Here is a 20,031-nt window from a genome sequence, read left to right on the forward strand (position 1 = left end):
ATACTAAATAGGAAAACTTGAAAAATAATGGATGGATATCTGAAGGCATTGGAACTACCAATACTAAACCAAGAAGAGATTAACAGCTTAAACAGTCCCATAACACAGAAAGAAATTGAAGCAGTAATACAAAATCTCCAGACTGAAAAAAGCCCAGGACCAGATAGATTTACAGCAGAATTCTATCAGACATTTAAAGATGATCTGCATCCAATACTCCTTAAAAATGGCAACAGTACAAAAAACCTCCCAACTAAAAAACAGCCAGGACCAGATGGATTTACAGAAGAATTCTATCAGACATTTAAAGATCTACATCCAATACTACTTAATTTATTCAAAAAGATAGAAATGGAGGGAGAACTTCCAAATTCCTTCTATGCAGCCAACATCACTCTAATACCAAAGATCCAACTAAAAAAGAAAACTATAGACCCATATCCTTAATGAACATAGATAGAAAAATTCTCAGCAAGACACTTGTTAACCGTGTACAAACATACATCAAAAAGTCATCCACCATGACCAAGTCAGCTTTATCCCAGTGGTGCAGGGATGGCTCAATATATGTATCTCAATAAACATCATAAATCATGTAAAAGGTCTCAAAGACAAGAACCACATGGTCATCTCAATAGATGTAGAGAAAGCCTTTCACAAAATTCAACATGCATTTTTGTTCAAAGTCCTAGAGGGAATTGGACTGAGGGAACATTCCTCAACATACCTGAAGCCATCATACCTGAAGCCATATATAACAAACCCACAGCCAGCATCATTCTAAATGGAGAAAAACTTGAAGCATTCCTATTGAAATCAGGAACCAGACAAAACTGTCCACTATCTCGACTTCTCTTTAACGTAGTGTTTGAAACTCTTGCAAGAGCAGTAAGACAAGAAGGAAATTAAAGGAGTAATAAATGGAAAAGAAGAGATCAAATTATCACACACACTTTTTTTTTTTTTGTCTTTTTGAAACAGGTTCTCCCTGTAGCCCAGCTGTCCTGGAACTCACTATGTAGACCAGGCTGGCCTTGAATTCAGAGCCTGCCTCTGCCTCCCGAGTGCTGGGATTAAAGGTGTGCACCACCATGCCCGGCCAAATTATCCTTTTTGCAGATGATACGATATTTTATCTAAGAGACCCCAAAAATTCCACCAGAAATGTCCTAGTAATTATTAAGATGTTCAGTGAAGTGGCAGATTACAAAATTAGCCTAGAAAAGTATGTAGCATTTCTATATACCAATAACAAGCAATCAGGGAAAGAGCAGATGGAAACAATCTCCTTCACAGTAGCTGCAGAAAAAATAAAATATCTCGGAATAAACGTGACCAAAGGCATTAAAGACCTCTATGATGAAAATTTTAAATCTTCAAAGAAAGTGATTGAGGAAGACATCAGAAAATGGAAGGACCTCCCATGCTCATGAATTGGAAGAATTAATATTGTGAAAATGACCATCCTACCGAAAGTCATTTATAGATTCAATGCAATGCCAATCAAAAGTCCCATGACATTTTTCACAGAATTGGCAAAAGCCATCCTAAGATTCATTCGGAAGTACAAAAGATCTTAGATAGCCAAAGCCACTCTCAGCACTAAGAGCAATACTGGGGGGATTGCTATACCACATTTTAAGCTGTATTACAGAGCTATAGTCATAAAAACAACATGGCACTGGCACAAAAATAGACCCGTAGATCAATGGAACAAAATTGAAGACCCAAATATGAGTACATGCAATTTCAGCCACCTGATATTTGACAGACCAGCCAAGAACATTCATTGGAGGAAAAACAGCATGTTCAGCAAATGGTGCTGGCAAAAATGGATCTCCACCTGTAGAAGAATAAATCTAAGCCCCTATTGTTCACCTTGCACAAAAGTCAATTCCAAATGGATCAAAGACCTCAGTGTAAAGCCTGAAACTCTGAAATTGTTAGAAGAAAACATTGGCAAAAACCTAAGAGATACAGGTGTTTGAAAGGATTTTTTTAAACTGGACCTCAATTTCTCAGGAAACAAGGTCAAGAATCAACAAATGGGATCTCATTAAACTAAAATGCTTCTGTACATCAAAAGAAGCAAACAAGAAACTGAAGAGAAAACACACAGAATGGGAGAAATTTTTCACCAGCAACACATCTGGCAGAGCTTTAGCGTCCAGAATACATAACACACTCATTACCTTGCACAAAAGTCAGCTCCAAATTATTCAAAGACCTCATTGTGAAGCTTGAAATTCTGAAACTGTTAGAAGAAAACACTGGCAATAACCTACAAGATATAGGCATAGGAAAGGATTTTCTAAACTGGACATCTGTTTCTCAGGAAACAAGGTCAAGAATCAACAAATGGGATCTCATTAAACTAAAAAGTTTCTGTACATCAAAGGAGGCAACCAGGGAAATGAAGAGAAAACCCACCGAATGGGAGAAAATCTTCACCAACACATCTGACAGAGGTTTAATATCCAGAATATATAACGACCTCAAAAAACAGAAGCAAGACAAGAAGTAACCCAATTAAAAGATGGGCTAAAGAGCTGAACAGAGAGTTCTCGTAGAAGTAAAGATGGCTATGAAGCATCTTAAAACATGTTCAACATCACTAATAACTAGGGAAATTCAAATTAAAACCACTTGAAGATTTCATCTTACTCCAGTCAGACTGGCTAAGATCAAGAGAACAAATGATACCAAATATTGGAGGGGATGTAGGGAAAGGGGAACACTCGTCCAATGCTGGTGGGGGTGCAAACTTGTTCAACCCCTATGGCAAGCAGTGTGGAGAACTCTTTAAAAAACTACAAATGAACCTACCATCTGACCCAGTTATATCACTCCTTGACATATACCCTGAGAATTCATCCTATTGCAGAGACACTTGTATATCTGTTTTTGTTGCTGCTCTTTTCACAATAGCTAAGAGATGGCAGCAACCTAAGTGTCCCTCAATTGATGAGTGGATAATGAAAATGTGGTTCATTTATACAATGGATTTTTACTAAGCAGTAAAGAAAGATGAAATCATGAAATTTGCAGGTAAATGGATGGAACTAGAAACTGTTATACTAAGTGAAGTAACACAAACTCAGAAAAAAAATCAACGTATGTTCTTCCTCATTTGTGGATCATAGAACAAAATCCTAATAAGTGAGTATGTATTCAGTCATAACTACAGAAACCAAGATAATGGAAAGGAACCTGGGAGGTAAAGGAAAAAAAGAATGTGAAACAGAAGAACAGTAGGAAACAGGCCTTAATAAGGGAGATGTGGATAAAAATTGGGTGAGTTTAAGGGAGGGGAGAGAGAAGGGTATACAAGGAACCTAGGGGATAAAGGGAAAGAAGGAGCTCAAGATAGGTAGGACCATGGGAGAAGGGTATTATTAAGGGAGAAAGGGGAAAATGGGGGCACCTTAATTGGGCAAACCATGATTGAGGGTTTAGACAATGTGAAAGAGAAATCATGCCTAGTTTGTTTAAAAACCAGAGGGAACCATATTAGTCCAACAACCTACTGACAAATTATACATAGCAGATCAAGAAATATAGGTCTAGGTAAGGTTTATCTGAGAACAATTGGCCTTTGCCCAAGATTTATCTACATAGCACCCAGTAATTAAAAGTACCAGACTGGTACAATTAGCCTTCTTTTATGTTTAATAGACATACTTTGGTCAGAAGGACATAAAGGACAGTTTTTACTCCTTGCCCACCTAGGTCTACTAGTTCCAGGGACTATGAGCATCTCCCAACATGTCCTGTAATTGTGGTGTGTCACCTGTCCTCTTTATCAAGAAGTCCGAGGAGACCTCATGAGATAGACATGAACCAGTGTCCAGTCTACAGAGAGGAGGGTCAACACAAAGGAATCATTTCCTCCATGCTTCCATCGAAGCCAACCATGGTCTATTAGGGCCTTTGACTTATCTTCACATAGGCGGAACTGGTAAAAGAAAGGAGCTAGGAGCTCCTCCCAAGCCCATGTGACCCCTGAGGAACAGGTCCTCAAATGACCTTAAGAGTAAAATTAAATTGGTTTATCTGGGCCAACTGTGTGGCTTTAAACACCTGAAAGGAAAGTATAACCAAAGATTAATGGGGCCAATATAATTTTTTAAGAGTCAGTATGTTTAGCTAAAGGCTAAATAACAAGCAACAATGCCAAATAATAGATACCTTCTTTTGAGTTGTTGTCCAGGGTGGCCCAAGGGACTTCCAGATAGTAACCCAGCATAGAACTGGGAAAATAAAAAGCAGACTCCAATCTTATCTAAAGGAATATTGAGAACTGATTCCTGCTAGATGAGGAACAGCTGACCTTCCTAAAACAAAGAGCTCTAGATAGGCTGACTAGATTCACCACGTGGACAAGTAGTGGGGAGCGGCTGGGGGTGTCAACAACACAGTGGACAGTAGCAGGGATAACAGCGTATAAGGGCTTTAGTGCGTGGAGGGAGGCTAAGGGAGGGTGCCATCTGGCAAGTGGGTATATAGTTGGATAAGATGGTTGGGGACATTCTGTGTGATATAGACATACAGAAAAAAATCAAATTTTAAAAAATGTTATATTTGAAGAGGAAGCATAAAAGAAGCATAAAAGTTTACATCATGTTAATTAGTAGAGGTGATGAACATTATCATTGAAACCTACCCAGTGACTTTATAGACATACACAGGTGCCAAGAATCCGAGTGCAAATAATTCTGATTTGTAATAATCAGATACATACAGAATAGAGAGGCATGCGCCAATATCTCAGTGTTAGTAGCAAAAAGAATGAGTCTTTCTGTAAGAAACAGTATATTTTAGAATGAAATGGTGATCTTTTTTGGGGGTTAAAAATTCATTCAATTTTATGTCTTACAGGGCTTTACTGAGTTCAATATTGTATAACTATTGATTCAAGAGTGAATCTAGAAATTTTATAGCCACTTTTGAAGCAGCTGTGTCTTTGCTCTGAAAACTGTTATTGGGCATGTTAAAGCTACAATGATATGCTTCTTCTAAAAAAATATTTAAAAATTGTAGTAAACTGCATATCTTGAAATGGAGATCTTCTTTAAAGGGTAAAAACTCATTCAATTTTATATCTTACGGGGTCTATACTGAGTTCAGTATTGTATAACTGTATTCTACCGTGAACCTGAAAATTTACAGTCACTCTTGAAAGAGATGTATCCTTCCTCTCGAGTGTGTTACTTAATATGTTAAAGTTGTAATGAAATACTTCTTCTAATCATGTGGTTAAGAAAATTCTTCAAAGCATAAAAATTTGCTCTTTAATAACTAGTAGATGTCATTGAAATCTACCTGATGACTTTATATCAATGCTCAACTGCCTAAGAGCTCAGAAAGAAACTGATTGTGACTAGTAATAATCATATAGAGAGAGATTTGAAACGCATGTGCAAATATCTTCATGTCAATTCCATTAAAAATGAACTTTTCTTTATGAAACTATTTTAATAATGAAATGGAGATCTTTTTTAAAAGTTCAAACTTCATTTAATTTCATATCTTAAAGGGTTTATACTGAGTACAATATCATATAACTGTATTAATTCAAGTGTAAACCTAAAAATGTACAGCCAATCTTGAAACAGATGCATCTTAGCTCTGGAAATTGTCATTGAATATGTCAATGCTGTTGTCCTGAAATGCTTCTTCTAATTATGTGGTTATTAAATAAATAGTTTTTTAAAAAATGATATCTACAATGAAAACTTTAAATTTTTGAAGAAAAAGATTGAGAAAGATACTAGAAGATGGAAAGACCTCTTCTACTCATAGGTTGGTAGAATTATTATTGTAAAAATGACCATACTGCCAAAAGTTATTTCCAGATACAATGTAGTCCAAATCAAAATTCCTTGGCCATTTTTTACGTAAATAGGAAAAAAAAATCCTAAAATTCCTATGGAACCACAAAAGACCCTATATAATCAAAGCAACCCTATGCACAAAACAAAATGCTGAAGGGATTACATACCAGATTTCAAACTGTATTACAGGCTTATAGCAATATAAATAAATAAATGCACAAAATAAATAGTATTGGCACAAAAACATACGTGTAGATCAATGGAACAAAATAGAAGACCCAAGCCTGAGTCAGCTACCTGATATCTAACAAAGATGCCAAAAATACACACTGGAGGAATGAGGGCATCTTCAACAAATGGTGCTGGGAAAAATCAGATCTCTCCATATAGAAGAATGAAAATAGACACATGTCTGTCACCCTGCACAAGAATCAAATCCATGTGGATCAAAGAGCTCAGTGTGAAACCCAAAACGTTGAAACTGTTAGAAGAAAACAGACAGTACTCTACAAAATAGAGTTGCAGGGAAGAACTTTGTTAATCAGACTTCATTTGCTCAAGAATTAAGAGCAACAGCTGACAAGTGGCACATCATTAAACCAAAAAGCTTATATATCAATGGAAACAAATCAGTCAATGAAGAGGAAGCCCACAAAATGGGATAGGATATATATCTGATGGAGGATTAATTTCCAGAATATAAGAACTCAAAAAACAAAGAATTAAGAAAATAATTGATCCAATTAAAAAATGGGCTGTGGATCCAAACAGAGTTTTCAAAACAAGAATTAAAAATGGCTAAGAAGGGGCTGGAGAGATAGCTCAGTAGTTAAGAACTCTTGAGTGTTCTTGCAGAATATCTGGGTTCGAATCCCAGCACCCACATGGCAGCTAACAACTGTTCATAACTCCAGTTCTAGGAGATCTGACAGCCTCTTCTGTCCTCCGCAGGCATTGCACGACACAGATGCCCTTACCTACATGCAGGTATAACACTCATATGCATAAAATAAAAATAATAAATAACATATATTTTTAAAAGGCTAAGAAATGTCTTCAAAAGTGTTCAACATCCTCAGTGATTAGGGAAATACGAGTCAAAACTACTTTTTCCTGTTTATCCCAGTCATCATGGCTAAGATCAAAAAAACAAATGACAACAAATACTGGCAAGGATGTGTGGAAAGAACCTTCATTCACTGCTGGTGGGACTGCAAAGTGTTGTGGCCTCTATGGAAATCTGTTGGAAAATGCTTAAAAACTAAAACTAAATCTGTCATATGATCCAGCTACACCATTCCTTGGCATATACCCAAGGGATCATTTTCCTTCTAGAGAGATACTTGTTAATCCATGTCTACTGCTACTTTTTCGAAATAGCTAGGAAATAGAAACAACCTAAATGTCTCTCAACCAATGACTGGATAATGAAAATGTGGTACATGTGCACAGTGAAGTTTTATCGGCAGTAAATAAAGATGAAATCATGAAATTTGCAAGTAAATGGATAGAACTAGAAGCTGTTAAATGAGGTAACCCAGACTCAGAAAAATAAGTAACACGTGTTCTCATTTGTGGATCCTAGGACCAAATCCTTGGATATGAGTTTATATCCCTGATATAATAGCAGGAGGCCGGAAAATAGAAATGAACAATGAGGGGAGAGGGGAAGAGTTTGAGAAAAGGCATCAATAGGACACAGGCATTATCAAGGGGGAAATGTAGAAAATGGGGCTACTTTAACTGGAGAGAGAGATGGCATGGCTATATGGGGGAGAGAGGAAAGAGATAATGCTTGCATGGAGGAATAAAAAGCCAAAGAGAAATGTATTATTTCATAAGCCTACTGAAAAATAACACATATATGTGAGTACATGTGTATATTGAAGGCAGTATAACAAAAATCACAGTGCCTGTCAAGAGAAACCTTCAAGTTGTTGGTCACGGTAGTCCAAGAGGACTCCCAATATAATAGAGGCTATTGCCACAACCCTTGTTTGACCCCCAGAACTTGTAGATAAGAGTCTATTACTGAAGACCCAACATACTTTGGATAACACAATACTTGGAACAGTTAAGCTAGAACTGACCTAGAATCCTTCTCCCTGAAGACCAGCTCTCGTAGTATCCAAAGATACTATGCAGGCTGCCAAGGGAGAAAGCCAATTAATGGCCCTACCCAGCAGTAAAGTCTTAAAACCACAACAACGATTGGCCCAGCAAATTATCTCTGTTGGTGCAGTAGTAGCACTTTTTATCTTGGGCTAATCAACAGTTACCTAATTAGACTTAAAGCCCACACTAAAGGAGGAAGTCTATGCATGGTACTGTGAACATAACCAAGTACACATGATTGGATTGGTCATAGACCCTAGAGTCTTCTCTAGTTCTTTACCTACTTCTGTCACTTTCCTTGACTAATGTATTAGTCTTACTATATTATAAATACATACCCTTATATTTACATACCTCATCATTCATCAATGAAGTTTTTTTTCTGCAACAAATGGATAACATTACAGAGTTCCACAACTGGTCATAATACAGCAAATAAATGACTGAGATGCCCAGTCCTAAGTAATACATGTACAGTGCAACCTCTACACCGTAACACTTGGGGAACATCATGGAAGAAGGGGTAGAAATATTGTAAGAGCCAGAGGGACAAGACTAATGCATTGTACACATGATAGGCAAGCTACAGCAATGAAATCTCCACAGTATGGTAGTCTAACAAGATTTGCATAATGACAAAACCAATTGACATGCCAGTGTGGATGGGATAAATTTGACAGGATCCTGTCTGTAGATGAAAAGCTTATATATAGGCAATCAATGGATGGTAAGAGGAGGAGGACCAGTTTTCTCCAGGGTCTATCTCCCTGAGAGGTTACCTAAGCCCAAGTGGGTAGTCCTGATCATAGGTACACAGGAACACCACCACTAAATGGGCTCAGTGCATTATATATATATGTGGATGGGATAAATTTGACAGGATCCTGTCTGTAGATGAAAAGCTTATATATAGGCAATCAATGGATGGTAAGAGGAGGAGGACCAGTTTTCTCCAGGGTCTATCTCCCTGAGAGGTTACCTAAGCCCAAGTGGGTAGTCCTGATCATAGGTACACAGGAACACCACCACTAAATGGGCTCAGTGCATTATATATATATATTAGACAAAAAATGTGAGAGGGGATAGGGGATATGGGAGGAGTTGGAGGAAGACTGAGAGGGGTAGAAATAATATACACTATGTTTATATGAAGTTTTTAAGAAAATGAAATATATATATGGGCCAGGCGTGGTGGCACATGCCTTTAATCCCAGCACTTGGGAGGCAGAGGCAGGTGGATCTCTCTGAGTTCAAGTCCAGCCTGGTCTACATAGTGAGTTCCAGGACAGCTGGGGCCACAGGGACACCCTGTCTCAAAAAGACCAAAAAAAAGAAAAAAAGTATAAAAACACCATGATCCCAAGGAAGTCAAGGTTTCAAAAACTTGAAGCAACTGGTCATATCAACATTCATGTTCAGAGAACAGTGGATTAATGCATTCGTGTTTAGTCTAAACTTCCCTTTTTCCTCCACTCTTCAGGATTCCCTCCTAGAGAATGGTGCCACCCACAGTAGATAGGTATTCCTACCACAAGATAATAAGGTACTCCTTAGACATGCCCATGGTCTAACCTAATCTAGACAGGCCCTCTTTGAGACTCCCTTCTTAGGTAATTCTAGATTGTGTCAAATTGACAATTAAAACTAACCATCACAATAAATATCTCATTTTTGTTAGAAAGGAGGAAAGTTTTGTGTGTGTGTGTGCGTGCGTGTGTGTGTGTGTGTGTGTGTGTGTATTAGAATCTTCTGCTTACTCTTTGACTTTTTCGTACACATAAACAATATATCTTGATCATATTCACTCCCAACTCCCTCCATTCTACTTTCCTCAGGCACCTCCAACCTATACCCCTTTCCTGCCTTTTTTTTTTTTTTTTCCTTTGTAACCCACTGAATTCAATACAAAGTGCTGCCTGGTGGAATGTTGATTGATCTTGTTGGCTTGGTCCTGTGCAGGCAGCCATATCTGCTGTCAGTTCCTGCATGCAGCGACCATGTCTATCCACAGGACAGCATTTCACAACACTCCTCCCCATTCTTTTGCTCCTACATTCTTTCCACTCCCTTTTCCATTGATCTGTGTTCCTTGAACTTTGAGGAAAGAAGTTGATATAAGCATCCCATGTAGAACTGAGCACTCAACAGTCACTTATTCTCATTACTTTGACCAGTTATGAATCTCTGCAGCAACTGTTGACCACTGCAAAGAAAAACCCTGGCTAAGGTTGAAGGCAGCACAAATCATATGTACAAATAAAAATATTTAGAAGACAGTTTGACAACATGTACCTTTAGCAACACAAGAGTAGTAGGTCTGCCCCTGCTCCCCCAGGACCTATGATCTTCCAGGCTTTTGACCCGATTTACAGTACCAGGAGTGAATTCCCTCCTGTGAATCAGAACTCAGTTCAGTCAAAAAGTGGTTGGTTACCCCATAACCTTTGTGCCACTGTTGGTCAGTGAACACATCTTCCCTAGCAGGTCCATATTGTAGCCTGTAAGGTTCAGTGCTGGCTAAAACCATTGATGGTTTTCTTCTCCTAGCAGCCTATATAACACTTCCCAGCATTATGAAAGCTAGACAGCAGGGAAGTTTTCAGGTTAGTTCCAGCTTGGTTTCTGTGAATCCTGCAACCAAAGTGGTGTTCTTTCAGCAATAGGGTCTTACAAGTATATGTATTTTATTGATAATGTGCTAGAAAGAAAAGACACTAAAATGTTTATGGTGGTTATTTTTGAAGTATGGATTATGGATTATTTGGTTTCTTTTCATATATTTATTTGTAAGGGTTTTTTTTCTATCAAAAATGTGTTATATATGGGAGGGAGAGATGGCTCAGTGCTTAAGAGCACTGGCTGCTCTTGCATGGATCCTGGGTTCAGTTCCCAGCACCCACATGGCAACTAACAACCATTCAAAACTCTGTTCCAAGGGATCCGAAGCCCTCTTCTGACCTCTGTGGGTGTCACATGACTTGGGCGCACTTAACCATACATACAGGCAATACACTCATACACTTAAAGTAAAAATAATAAAATATTTTAATGTGTTATGTAATTTTAAAATATGAAATTAAAAAATGATCATTTTGTATTTTTCCTACAAAGACTTTCAGAAATATTGCAAAGACATGTCTGTGGCTAAGTAAATTGAAAGCATGATATATTTTTCATTGTTATTGCTCATGTTATGTGTGTAATAATGGCCTAGTGTTGATATCAAGTGAACTATATCCAGTTTTACAAAACTTTTAAGTCATAAAGGAAATTTAATTTTATTGCAGTTTTCAAATTTATACTCATTTTATTTCACACATGTATATTTGCATTTTCTTAAACAGTCCATGAATGAGGTTGGGTCTTAACAGATATACAAAGACAATAATTCTCCATTTTTCCCATCTAGTTCTTAAACCACCTGCAGGTAATGCTATGTATTCCCATCTGCTATCATAAGGTCCTTGAGATCAGAAATGTGGTATATAACTTTGTGTTCCTAACAACTAGTCAATTCTCAAGTTTTCAGTAACTCAGGGAAGTCTTTAGGCTCCTGACTGCGTACATCGTATGACAATGTGGTCATAGATGTATACTGGTGGATTAGACATGACACAGATATCCTAGAACTCAGATTGCCAGTCTGAGAAATACTGCCTTGTCTCTTCAAAGTTTTATATTTATGTAATGTTATTTGTTATTTATTATAGTCTCTTCTATACTGGTAGAACAGTGGCCACTTTTCTTGCTTTTTTAATTTAAAAGTTTCTAACCAAAGATTTTAGCTGTTAAGTAAAGTAATGGTGTCAGTTTCAAGGACAAAGACAGCAAACTTTTTGAAGGAAAGGTGCTGTCACTGTGCCAAGTGTATAAGAAAGATGTACAGGATGCTTGTTGCAGACATGGGGACCTCAGAGACATCTTTGTTCTTCTAAGTAAGAGTGCTGAAAATGCTCTACGATTACAAATGGGTTGCTATTTAGATGCTTAGCACAAGTGTAGTTCTTTTGTTTTTTGGTTTTTTTTTTTTTTTTTTTTTGCCATAAAACTGTATGCAGGAATCACATGTATTTTGTATTAATGTGTGTGTTTAGGAAAATTCTTGGAAATCTGAGCCATCATTATTCAATGTTAGCAAGTCAGGAACTAAATAAATTGGATAACAAAGGATTCTTAATATATTAAGTTTTCATATTTTTATTTAGTTCCTTATATTTATTCATTTGATGTGTGTGTTTATGTGTGCTTATATCTATGCACAGAGTACAGCATGTGTGTGGTGGTCAAAGGACAACTTGTGGGAGTGAGTTTCTCCTTCCATTATTTGAGTTCTGGATGTCAAACTCAAGTTGTCAGACTTGACGGCAGGTGCTGTTACCTACTAAACCATTTCTATTTAATTATGACCTTAAATACATAGTATTTAAATATGTTTAAACTTAGTTTGTAAAGTTGCTACTTTTTCTTTTGACAAATATTCTGTTTCTTTCCACACTGTCACATCCTACTGTGTAGCATTTTATAAAGTTGAAGATTTCCCATATCATACTTACTAGTCTTTGAGAGGTTTACATTTTAACTCTTCAATTCAAAGCCACCTCCAGATTGGTTTTGGAAGCGTGTTGAGTGGTGCAAATGTTGTTTGCTATTGGAAACAAAGCAGAATGCCTACTTTCCCATCATCATTGCTCTCTCTCTCATGACTCTATCCCTTTGAGAAAAGTATTAGCTATTTTCCTTTCTTTGGAGTGAGGTCTCCAGAGAAGCTTTGAATATTAGAAACTTCACATCGTATGCATTTCCAGAAAAATTCTTGTGTTCTGTGTCTTTTTCTCCTCCTTTGTCTGCCCTAAATCCACTTCTGTAATCATGGGATTTATGTTTTTAAGGAAAAATTCATTCTTATTTTGAACTTTAATCCTTATGTCTTAATTTTAGAACAGTCCCTTCTCATGGAGGGAGACATTTGTAGTGTTCTAATACGACATTATTATATTAAAAACAGTGAGTTTAGTACTGTTTTCATATTAGTTGTGTGTACTATATCATCTGAAATCACATATGTAGATATGTGATCACATGAGGTAAAGACTTAACTGAAATATGTTAATTATAGTGTTGATAATGCCAAGATTGGAGAAACAAATTAAATCATACATCTCTTGGTGACTTAAGCATATATATTAAAATTATTTGGAAATATAGTTGAGCAGGGAAAGTATTTGTGATATATAAACCTAAGTGTATATGGCCCTAATTTTAAAAATTAATATATTTAGAGCTTTCTTAAATTTATTTTTTAAATGAGCAGAAAGTATAGAATTCTTATACACCCTCTTCTGCCCTTAGATGCTTAGATTAGCATTTTAAAATTTTTTTTCTATTTTTACTTTATGTGTGTGAATGTATTGCCTGCATGTTGTACAGTGCCCACAGAGATCAAAAGAGGGTGTCAGATCCCCTGGATCTGGAGTTGTGGAGTCACCATGTGGGTGCTGGGAATTGAACTCAGGTCCTCTGCAAGAGCAGCCAGTGCTCTTAACTGCAGAGTCATCTCTCCAGCCCCTATATTAACATTTTTCTCGAGCCAGTACCTGTACATTATTATTAGCAAAACCCTATAGTTTGTATTAGGTTCACTCTTTAAGAGTTTTTCCAAATCTGCAATGTCCTCTATCCATCAATATAGTTCCGCACACAGCACTGGCATTGCCCACAGATCCCCTACTCTACCTGTTTATCTATTTTTTCTTCTCTCCCAACCTGGGGAAAACATTAAATATGTTTACTGTATATGAAGTTTGGCTCTTTCCAAAATTTCACACTTTGGAATCACATAAAATGTAGCTTTTCCACATTCACTTCTTTCCCTTGGCAATATGCATTTAAGGGTCTCTGTATCTTTTGTGGCTCAGTATTGCTTTTCTTTATGTCCCATAATGCTTGTGCTGTGCAGATTTGCCACAGTTGGCTTATCTGTTTCCTTACTAATGTACATTTTAGTCACTTTAAACTTTTGGCAGTTACAAATAAAGCTTCTGTAAATAACTACAAATTTACGAGTAGACAGAAATTTTCATTTGCAAAAGTACTTATCATTGCTAGATCGTATGGAAAGACTACACTTAGGTTTCTTACAAACTGCCAGACTATTTTCAAAAAGTGACTGTGTGACTTTGAGATCCCACCAGCAGTGAGAGTTCTTGTTTCTCTCATCCTTACTAGTTTTTGACATCAGTGTTTCACATTTTAAACATTCTAGATTTATCATTTTTCTGTTGTCAAAGTACTAGCTGAACTTAATTTTTAGAAAGGCCTATACTATAATCTCAGAAGATACTACAGCAAATGCTGTAATTTCTTGATGGGATTGTAGATAATGTTTCTTTTCCTTTTTCCTTTGTACTTTTTAGTTAATAAATGTGGTTTTTATAATGAAAAACATTATATAAGTATATAAAGTAGGGATGTGTGTGTGTGTGTGTGTGTGTGTGTGTGTGTGTGTGTATGTGTACACATCCACGATGGGATTCAGAAACAGGACCTGTACATGCTGAGCTACATCCATAGTAAATTCTTTTGTAATTTTCAATTGTTCATCCTCTTTCCCCCAAATCAATAAACTTGAAATCATTGTCTAATAACCAATGTGATTTTGACAAAGTATGCTTATGTGTATATGTGAGGGCTTGTTTTAATGTCTTTTGAAAGATCTCCCTAAAATGTCTGTCCTAATCTCAACATGCAGCGCCTTGATTTACATGTTGCATGCTGTAACTCTCTTAATTACTCTAAAACTGCTCTCCCCGTGTCAGGGTATTTTAATGCTGAATCTCAAATCTTTTCAACAGTTTGGTTTTTTTTTAAACATCTCTTCCCTGGTCTGATGGCCATTTTTTAAAACTCTCAATGCTCCATTTCTCTCATGAGACCATTATAAAAACAAAAAGTAAGGTTTTCTTGACCTATCAAAGCTATTGTGTTTGGCATGAATCATGTTTTGCTAAACTAATACTGCAAAATCTGCCACCAACTTAGGAGTGATATGAGTCCACTGGACTTCAGGCTGTATGTGCAGACCGTGTTTCTCCACATGACTCCAGGTTCTAGACATACTATCTGGGGCAAGCTCTTCTCTTGGATGGTGGCAGATCAAGGTGTATAGGGGAAGCCAGGTATGGTGATATGCAATCCCAGCAGTATAGCAGCAGAGACAGGGATATCTTCACAAATTCAAGGCCAGCCTGGTCTGCATAGTGAGTTCTGGGTCACCCAGACCCTATAAAGTATGATTCTGTTTCAGTTGGGGAAAAAGTTTGATAGCTTTTTGTTTCAAAACCTCAGCTTTAAATGATAGACACTTCTCCTCAGTTGTCCCAAAATCAAAAGCAGCATCAGCCTATGTAGCTAGAGTTTCTAAGGACCTGGGATTTTGTTTAGTTGGGGTGATTTTTCTATATTTATTTTTCAGTGTATGTGTGTGAGAGAGGGGGGTGTGCATGCCACTTCTCTCACACCAAAAGGTAGAGTCTTGTTTCTGCTGCTAGGCTTTGTACTTCAGGCTAGCTGATCCACAGCTTTCAGGTGATTCTCCTGCCTTCCCCCCATCTCTGTAGAAGTACTGGAATTGCAGGTGAACATTAACACATCTGGCTTTTGTATATTTTTTTATTGAATTTTTGTAAATTTCTTTCAAAACATCTAGAAAACAGACTCATACAGGCTCCTAGAATATCTGGCTTTTCATGTGCATTCTGGGACCTGAACTCAGGTTGTGGGGTTTATCTGGTAGTGCCTTTACCTGCTGAGCCATTGCCCCAATCTCCACAGCCCAGGACTCAGTTCTTAATTGTATAGGTTATTTAAAGTTTTTTATTTATAAAGTTGTCTGTAGAAAAAAAATTTTTTTTTTATCTTTTTGAGACAGGGTCTCCCTGTAGCCCCAGCTGGCGTAGAACTCCCTGTGTAGACCAGGCTGGCCTTGAACTCACAGAGATCCACCTGCCTCTGCCTCCCGAGTGACAACCATGCATTCTTACGCAGGTATTTAATCTTCTACAAACTTTATCACATACGTGTGATAGTACAGGATTGAAAAAAAATGTCTTGTAATTCTCTCTTACTAATAACTAGCCTTTGCATAGTGTTTTATATTTAGTAGCATTTTAATTTGATACATAAATGAGTTAGATGATATAATCCACATTTTACACAAAAGATGGTAGAAAATTTTGTGACCTAAAAAGGTCATAACTGTTGAATGTGTTTGTATTCCAGATTTTCAGTCTTCAAATATTCCCTTTTTCTAATACTGGGTATTTCCTATTCTGCCATTTGTAAATTTATGTAATTACTAATATTCGTGTGCATTAACAAAGTCTATACAAATTTTATGATCTTCCAATCTTTATATTCAAATTAATGCAAGGGAGCTCTAAGAGGGACCCTAATCAGTGTTTTTAATGCATTATCATTCCAAGAACAGGAGACATTTTGTTTTCTGTGTGACTTAGCAGAGACACATTCAGCTTCTTGGTGCATTTTGACAGAATTTCTGTGGCAGACCAGTGTTTTTCCAATTGGCTATATAGTATAAGCCATCTCAGATGATAAGGATTTTTTTTTCTTGTAATGTAAGGTTCTACGTGCAAATTTATTTAGGCAAAAATGGGGACATTCTGTTGTACACAGTAATTTTAAAAACCAGTGTATCTACTCAATGTAATTAGAAACACAGTGTTATCATACCTTCATAAAGCATACTTAGCAGACAGAGTTTTTGTGTTCTAGAAGCTTTTTAATATATTAGAACTGTTGGGTTGTACGAAATAGTGTTCTGAAAAAAACAAGAGACAGTAATCTATGTTTTAAAATTTTTATTCTGCTACAATTTAATACCTGTATCTAATGTACTTTGATCATATTCCCTCACCCACATTATCCTCTTTTATCTAACTCTCCTCCTTCTTCTAAATCCCTTGTTCTCCAAAAATCTACATCTTTGTGTATGTGTGTGTGTGTGTGTGTCCCTGTGTGTCCCTCTACATGTAATTAGAATTGCTTGCATGAGCTTGAGTGGGTTGCTATATTTACTTGAGCGAGGATAACTTAACAGAGGCTTACCACTGCACATACAACTCTACCTCTTCCAACATCCATTAATTGCCAAGAAACAGGGTCTCATGAATCCCTCCTTCATTCATGATGGAGTGTGATGGGCCCAGTCTTGTGCTTCATGGGTACAATCACCCTGTCATGTCCAGAAGCCAGCACTTCACAGAGCTCTTCCCCATCCACCTCTCAAATACTGACCCCTCTTCTGAGAGGATCCCTGGACCTTAGGGTAGGATGTGTGGAGAGGTGGGGGAGGGAGGAAGAGAGGGAGAGGGAGAGAGAGAGAGAGAGGTCCCACGTAGGGTTGAGCACTCATAGTCACTTATTCTCAGCACTTTCACTGGTTATGACTATTTCCCACTGCAAACAGGTGTTTCTCTGATGAAAGCTGAGAACAACACTAATCTGTGGGTAACAATCCATGTTTTGCGTTGACTAATATACCCTGTTTGTTTCCCTCATCTTTTTCTCTTGCAACAAGACCTTTTAAAATGTAATAAAGATCTTATTTTTGATCTATGAATTGGATTGCTACTTGTTTTCAGAGACATCATTCCATTTTCTCCAGTCTGGATCACCCCGCCTCCTTGTCTTTGGTCCTTCTTCCATTTTTCTGTTTTCTTTCATAGTGTGCAGAACTTACTCTTTTCCTCGTCACATCTCCTTTTTCGTTCTGACTTACCCTTCTAGATATCATCAGGTTAACTTTAAAGCCAGGTTTTCTCAAGAACTCTTACTGTTAGGTTTTGTTTTTGTTTTTTCATTTTTTTCTTTTGCCATTGCTGTGGAGAAAGGTAATTTTATTAGTTTTAATAAAGTTAGTATATTTAATGAATATTTTTCCCTCTTTTAAAGACTGTGAACCAGAAGAGCTGACTGACTGGTCTATGGATGAAAAATGTTCATTTTGTAACCTACAGAGAGAAGCAGTCAGTGTAAGTTTTAGTGCCATGAAATTATTTTTAAATTAATTGCACAGTTGTTAACACAGTTCCTTTCTTCGTTTTTTAACTTAATTTGTTCTGATAATTTGTGACTCCATAAGTAAAATTTCAAATATTTGATTTTGGTAAATGAAAATATTTTAAAGCCTTATGTTGAAACATTCAGCATTTAGTTTAGCTTAAAAAGCTCATCTTTTGTTTTGTTTTGTTTTGTTTTGTTTTGTTTTGTTTTGTTTTGTTTTGGTTGGTTGGTTGGTTGGTTGGTTGGTTGGTTGGTTGGTTGGTTGGTTGGTTTTCCTCCTTCACATTTATTTTTATTACACCCTGACTCATGAACTTCACTTTAGGTCAGGTTGGTATTTTGGTATCCAAAGGTGAGCTTGGGAGACTTAGTTTGGTCTAAGACCACTCTGCTATCTGGCTTTTAGCAATCAGTACTGTGGATAATGCACTGCTATTTTTAAGCCTTTTGCTACTTTTGAAATCTTTTGACTATCAGAAATACTTCCTGTGTTAATGATGAAATATAGGCTTACTATATATAGGACATGAACCTGTGTAACCAGCATCTTCTTGTTTGGTGGCAAATCCTGATTATTTATCTGTTGTCATGAGGAAAGCTGAGAAGAATTTGAGACCCTTTTAAGCATATCTGCTGTGTTGTTAAGCTCTCTAACAAGATGCTCTACTGACATGCTGCATGATACAATTTTCAGCGCTCTCTCTCTCTCTCTCTCTCTCTCCCTCTCCCTTACCACCACGGAGTAGTTAAAATCTACTATTTTGTAGCTGTCAAAGTAGCCTCAGGTCCATAATTTCTAGTCAGACCACTACTATAGTTTTGGCAAGGAGTAAGGCTATTTTGACCTTCTGTTAGATACACATTTGTTTTTGCCTGAATCCTATCCCAGATTTTATACTCTTGTTGTAATTTGATATTCTGTAAAAGGCAGAACAACTTAACATTGAGAGAATTTTTTGCCATTTTTATTCGAATTTTATGTTTAAGTAAAAAGTAATTAGATATGTTACTTTCTTATAATTTTAGGATTGTATACCATCCCTTGATTCTTCACAGTCAACGCCAACAGAGGATCTGTCATCTCAGGGCCAGTCCAACACTGATAAGATTGAATGCCAAGCAGAAAATTACCTAAATGCGCTCTTTCGAAAGAAAGGTAATGCTGGTATATGCTTTGTCATTTAAATTTTGCAATATAGATCTAAAATGTTTACATTTTCTCTGAAAGAGGTTTTTATATGTCATATCTTGGCTTTATTCTGAACTGTTTCTTTCTCTGTCCTTATAGAACCATCAGGATGCTCAGTCTCCTCTTGTGCTAGACTGGGTTAGGCATTCCTTTTCGACATCCTGTTCTCAAATTGCTCCTTTGTAGGCACTGTTCAAAATATTTTTATGCTCTGGCTTTCCTTGTTTTATTCCTGTTCTCAATACTTCAGAAGTTGTTGAATGTTCGAGAATTTATAGATTTTATTGCAAATATACCCTTAACAATGTATCACCTAAGTCATTTGCCAGTTAGGTATACAATATATTTGCTAGCATACAATTTTAGTATTTGTTGGTGTGAATATACGTATTTGACATTAAAAAGACGCTCTTTTGTATTCGTCTGGCTAAACTAGTTCAAACAAATAGGTCTTGCTTTACTTGTTCCCTTAAGACACACCTATCAGGCAAAGTAGCTTTTATATTTTCAGTATTTGGGAAAAGTATAAAGTCTTCCACTCTTTGGCCATTCCCATGATTAATTGAGTGTCTTTCCCTCCTGTTCCCACTCATAGGGATATTTGGAGTGATGAAGATATGTGTGGGGGTATGGTGGGGTTTTTCTAACCCTCAACTTCTAGGGATTGAGAAAGCACTGCTATATTTTGTTTTTAAATATCAATTTCAGAATGTATTTTCTATTAAATTGATAACTTCATGTTTAGTCAGTTAAAGTACTGTTCACCTTGGAGCCTTTTATTTAGTTACTAACTTTTAGAAGTTCTCTCATGTG

General features: G+C 36.9%; 1 protein-coding gene across 8 annotated transcripts in view; it reads left to right on the forward strand.

Moving 5' to 3' along the window:
- Lcorl (ligand dependent nuclear receptor corepressor like) overlaps window positions 1–20,031 on the forward strand; it is a 212,691-nt gene that overhangs the window by 87,709 nt on the left and 104,951 nt on the right. For 7 of the 8 annotated variants that reach the window (XM_008826859.3, XM_029560508.1, XM_029560509.1 and 4 more), the window contains 2 exons: window positions 17,919–17,998; window positions 19,056–19,185. In XM_008826859.3, the coding sequence (XP_008825081.1) occupies window positions 17,919–17,998; window positions 19,056–19,185 (210 nt within the window). The remainder of the gene's footprint in view (window positions 1–17,918; window positions 17,999–19,055; window positions 19,186–20,031) is intronic. The other variant, XM_029560510.1, reaches the window with a different exon arrangement.

This window comes from Nannospalax galili, unplaced genomic scaffold (assembly GCF_000622305.1).
Source record: "Nannospalax galili isolate Female #2095 unplaced genomic scaffold, S.galili_v1.0 scaffold271, whole genome shotgun sequence".
Taxonomy (NCBI): domain Eukaryota; kingdom Metazoa; phylum Chordata; class Mammalia; order Rodentia; family Spalacidae; genus Nannospalax; species Nannospalax galili.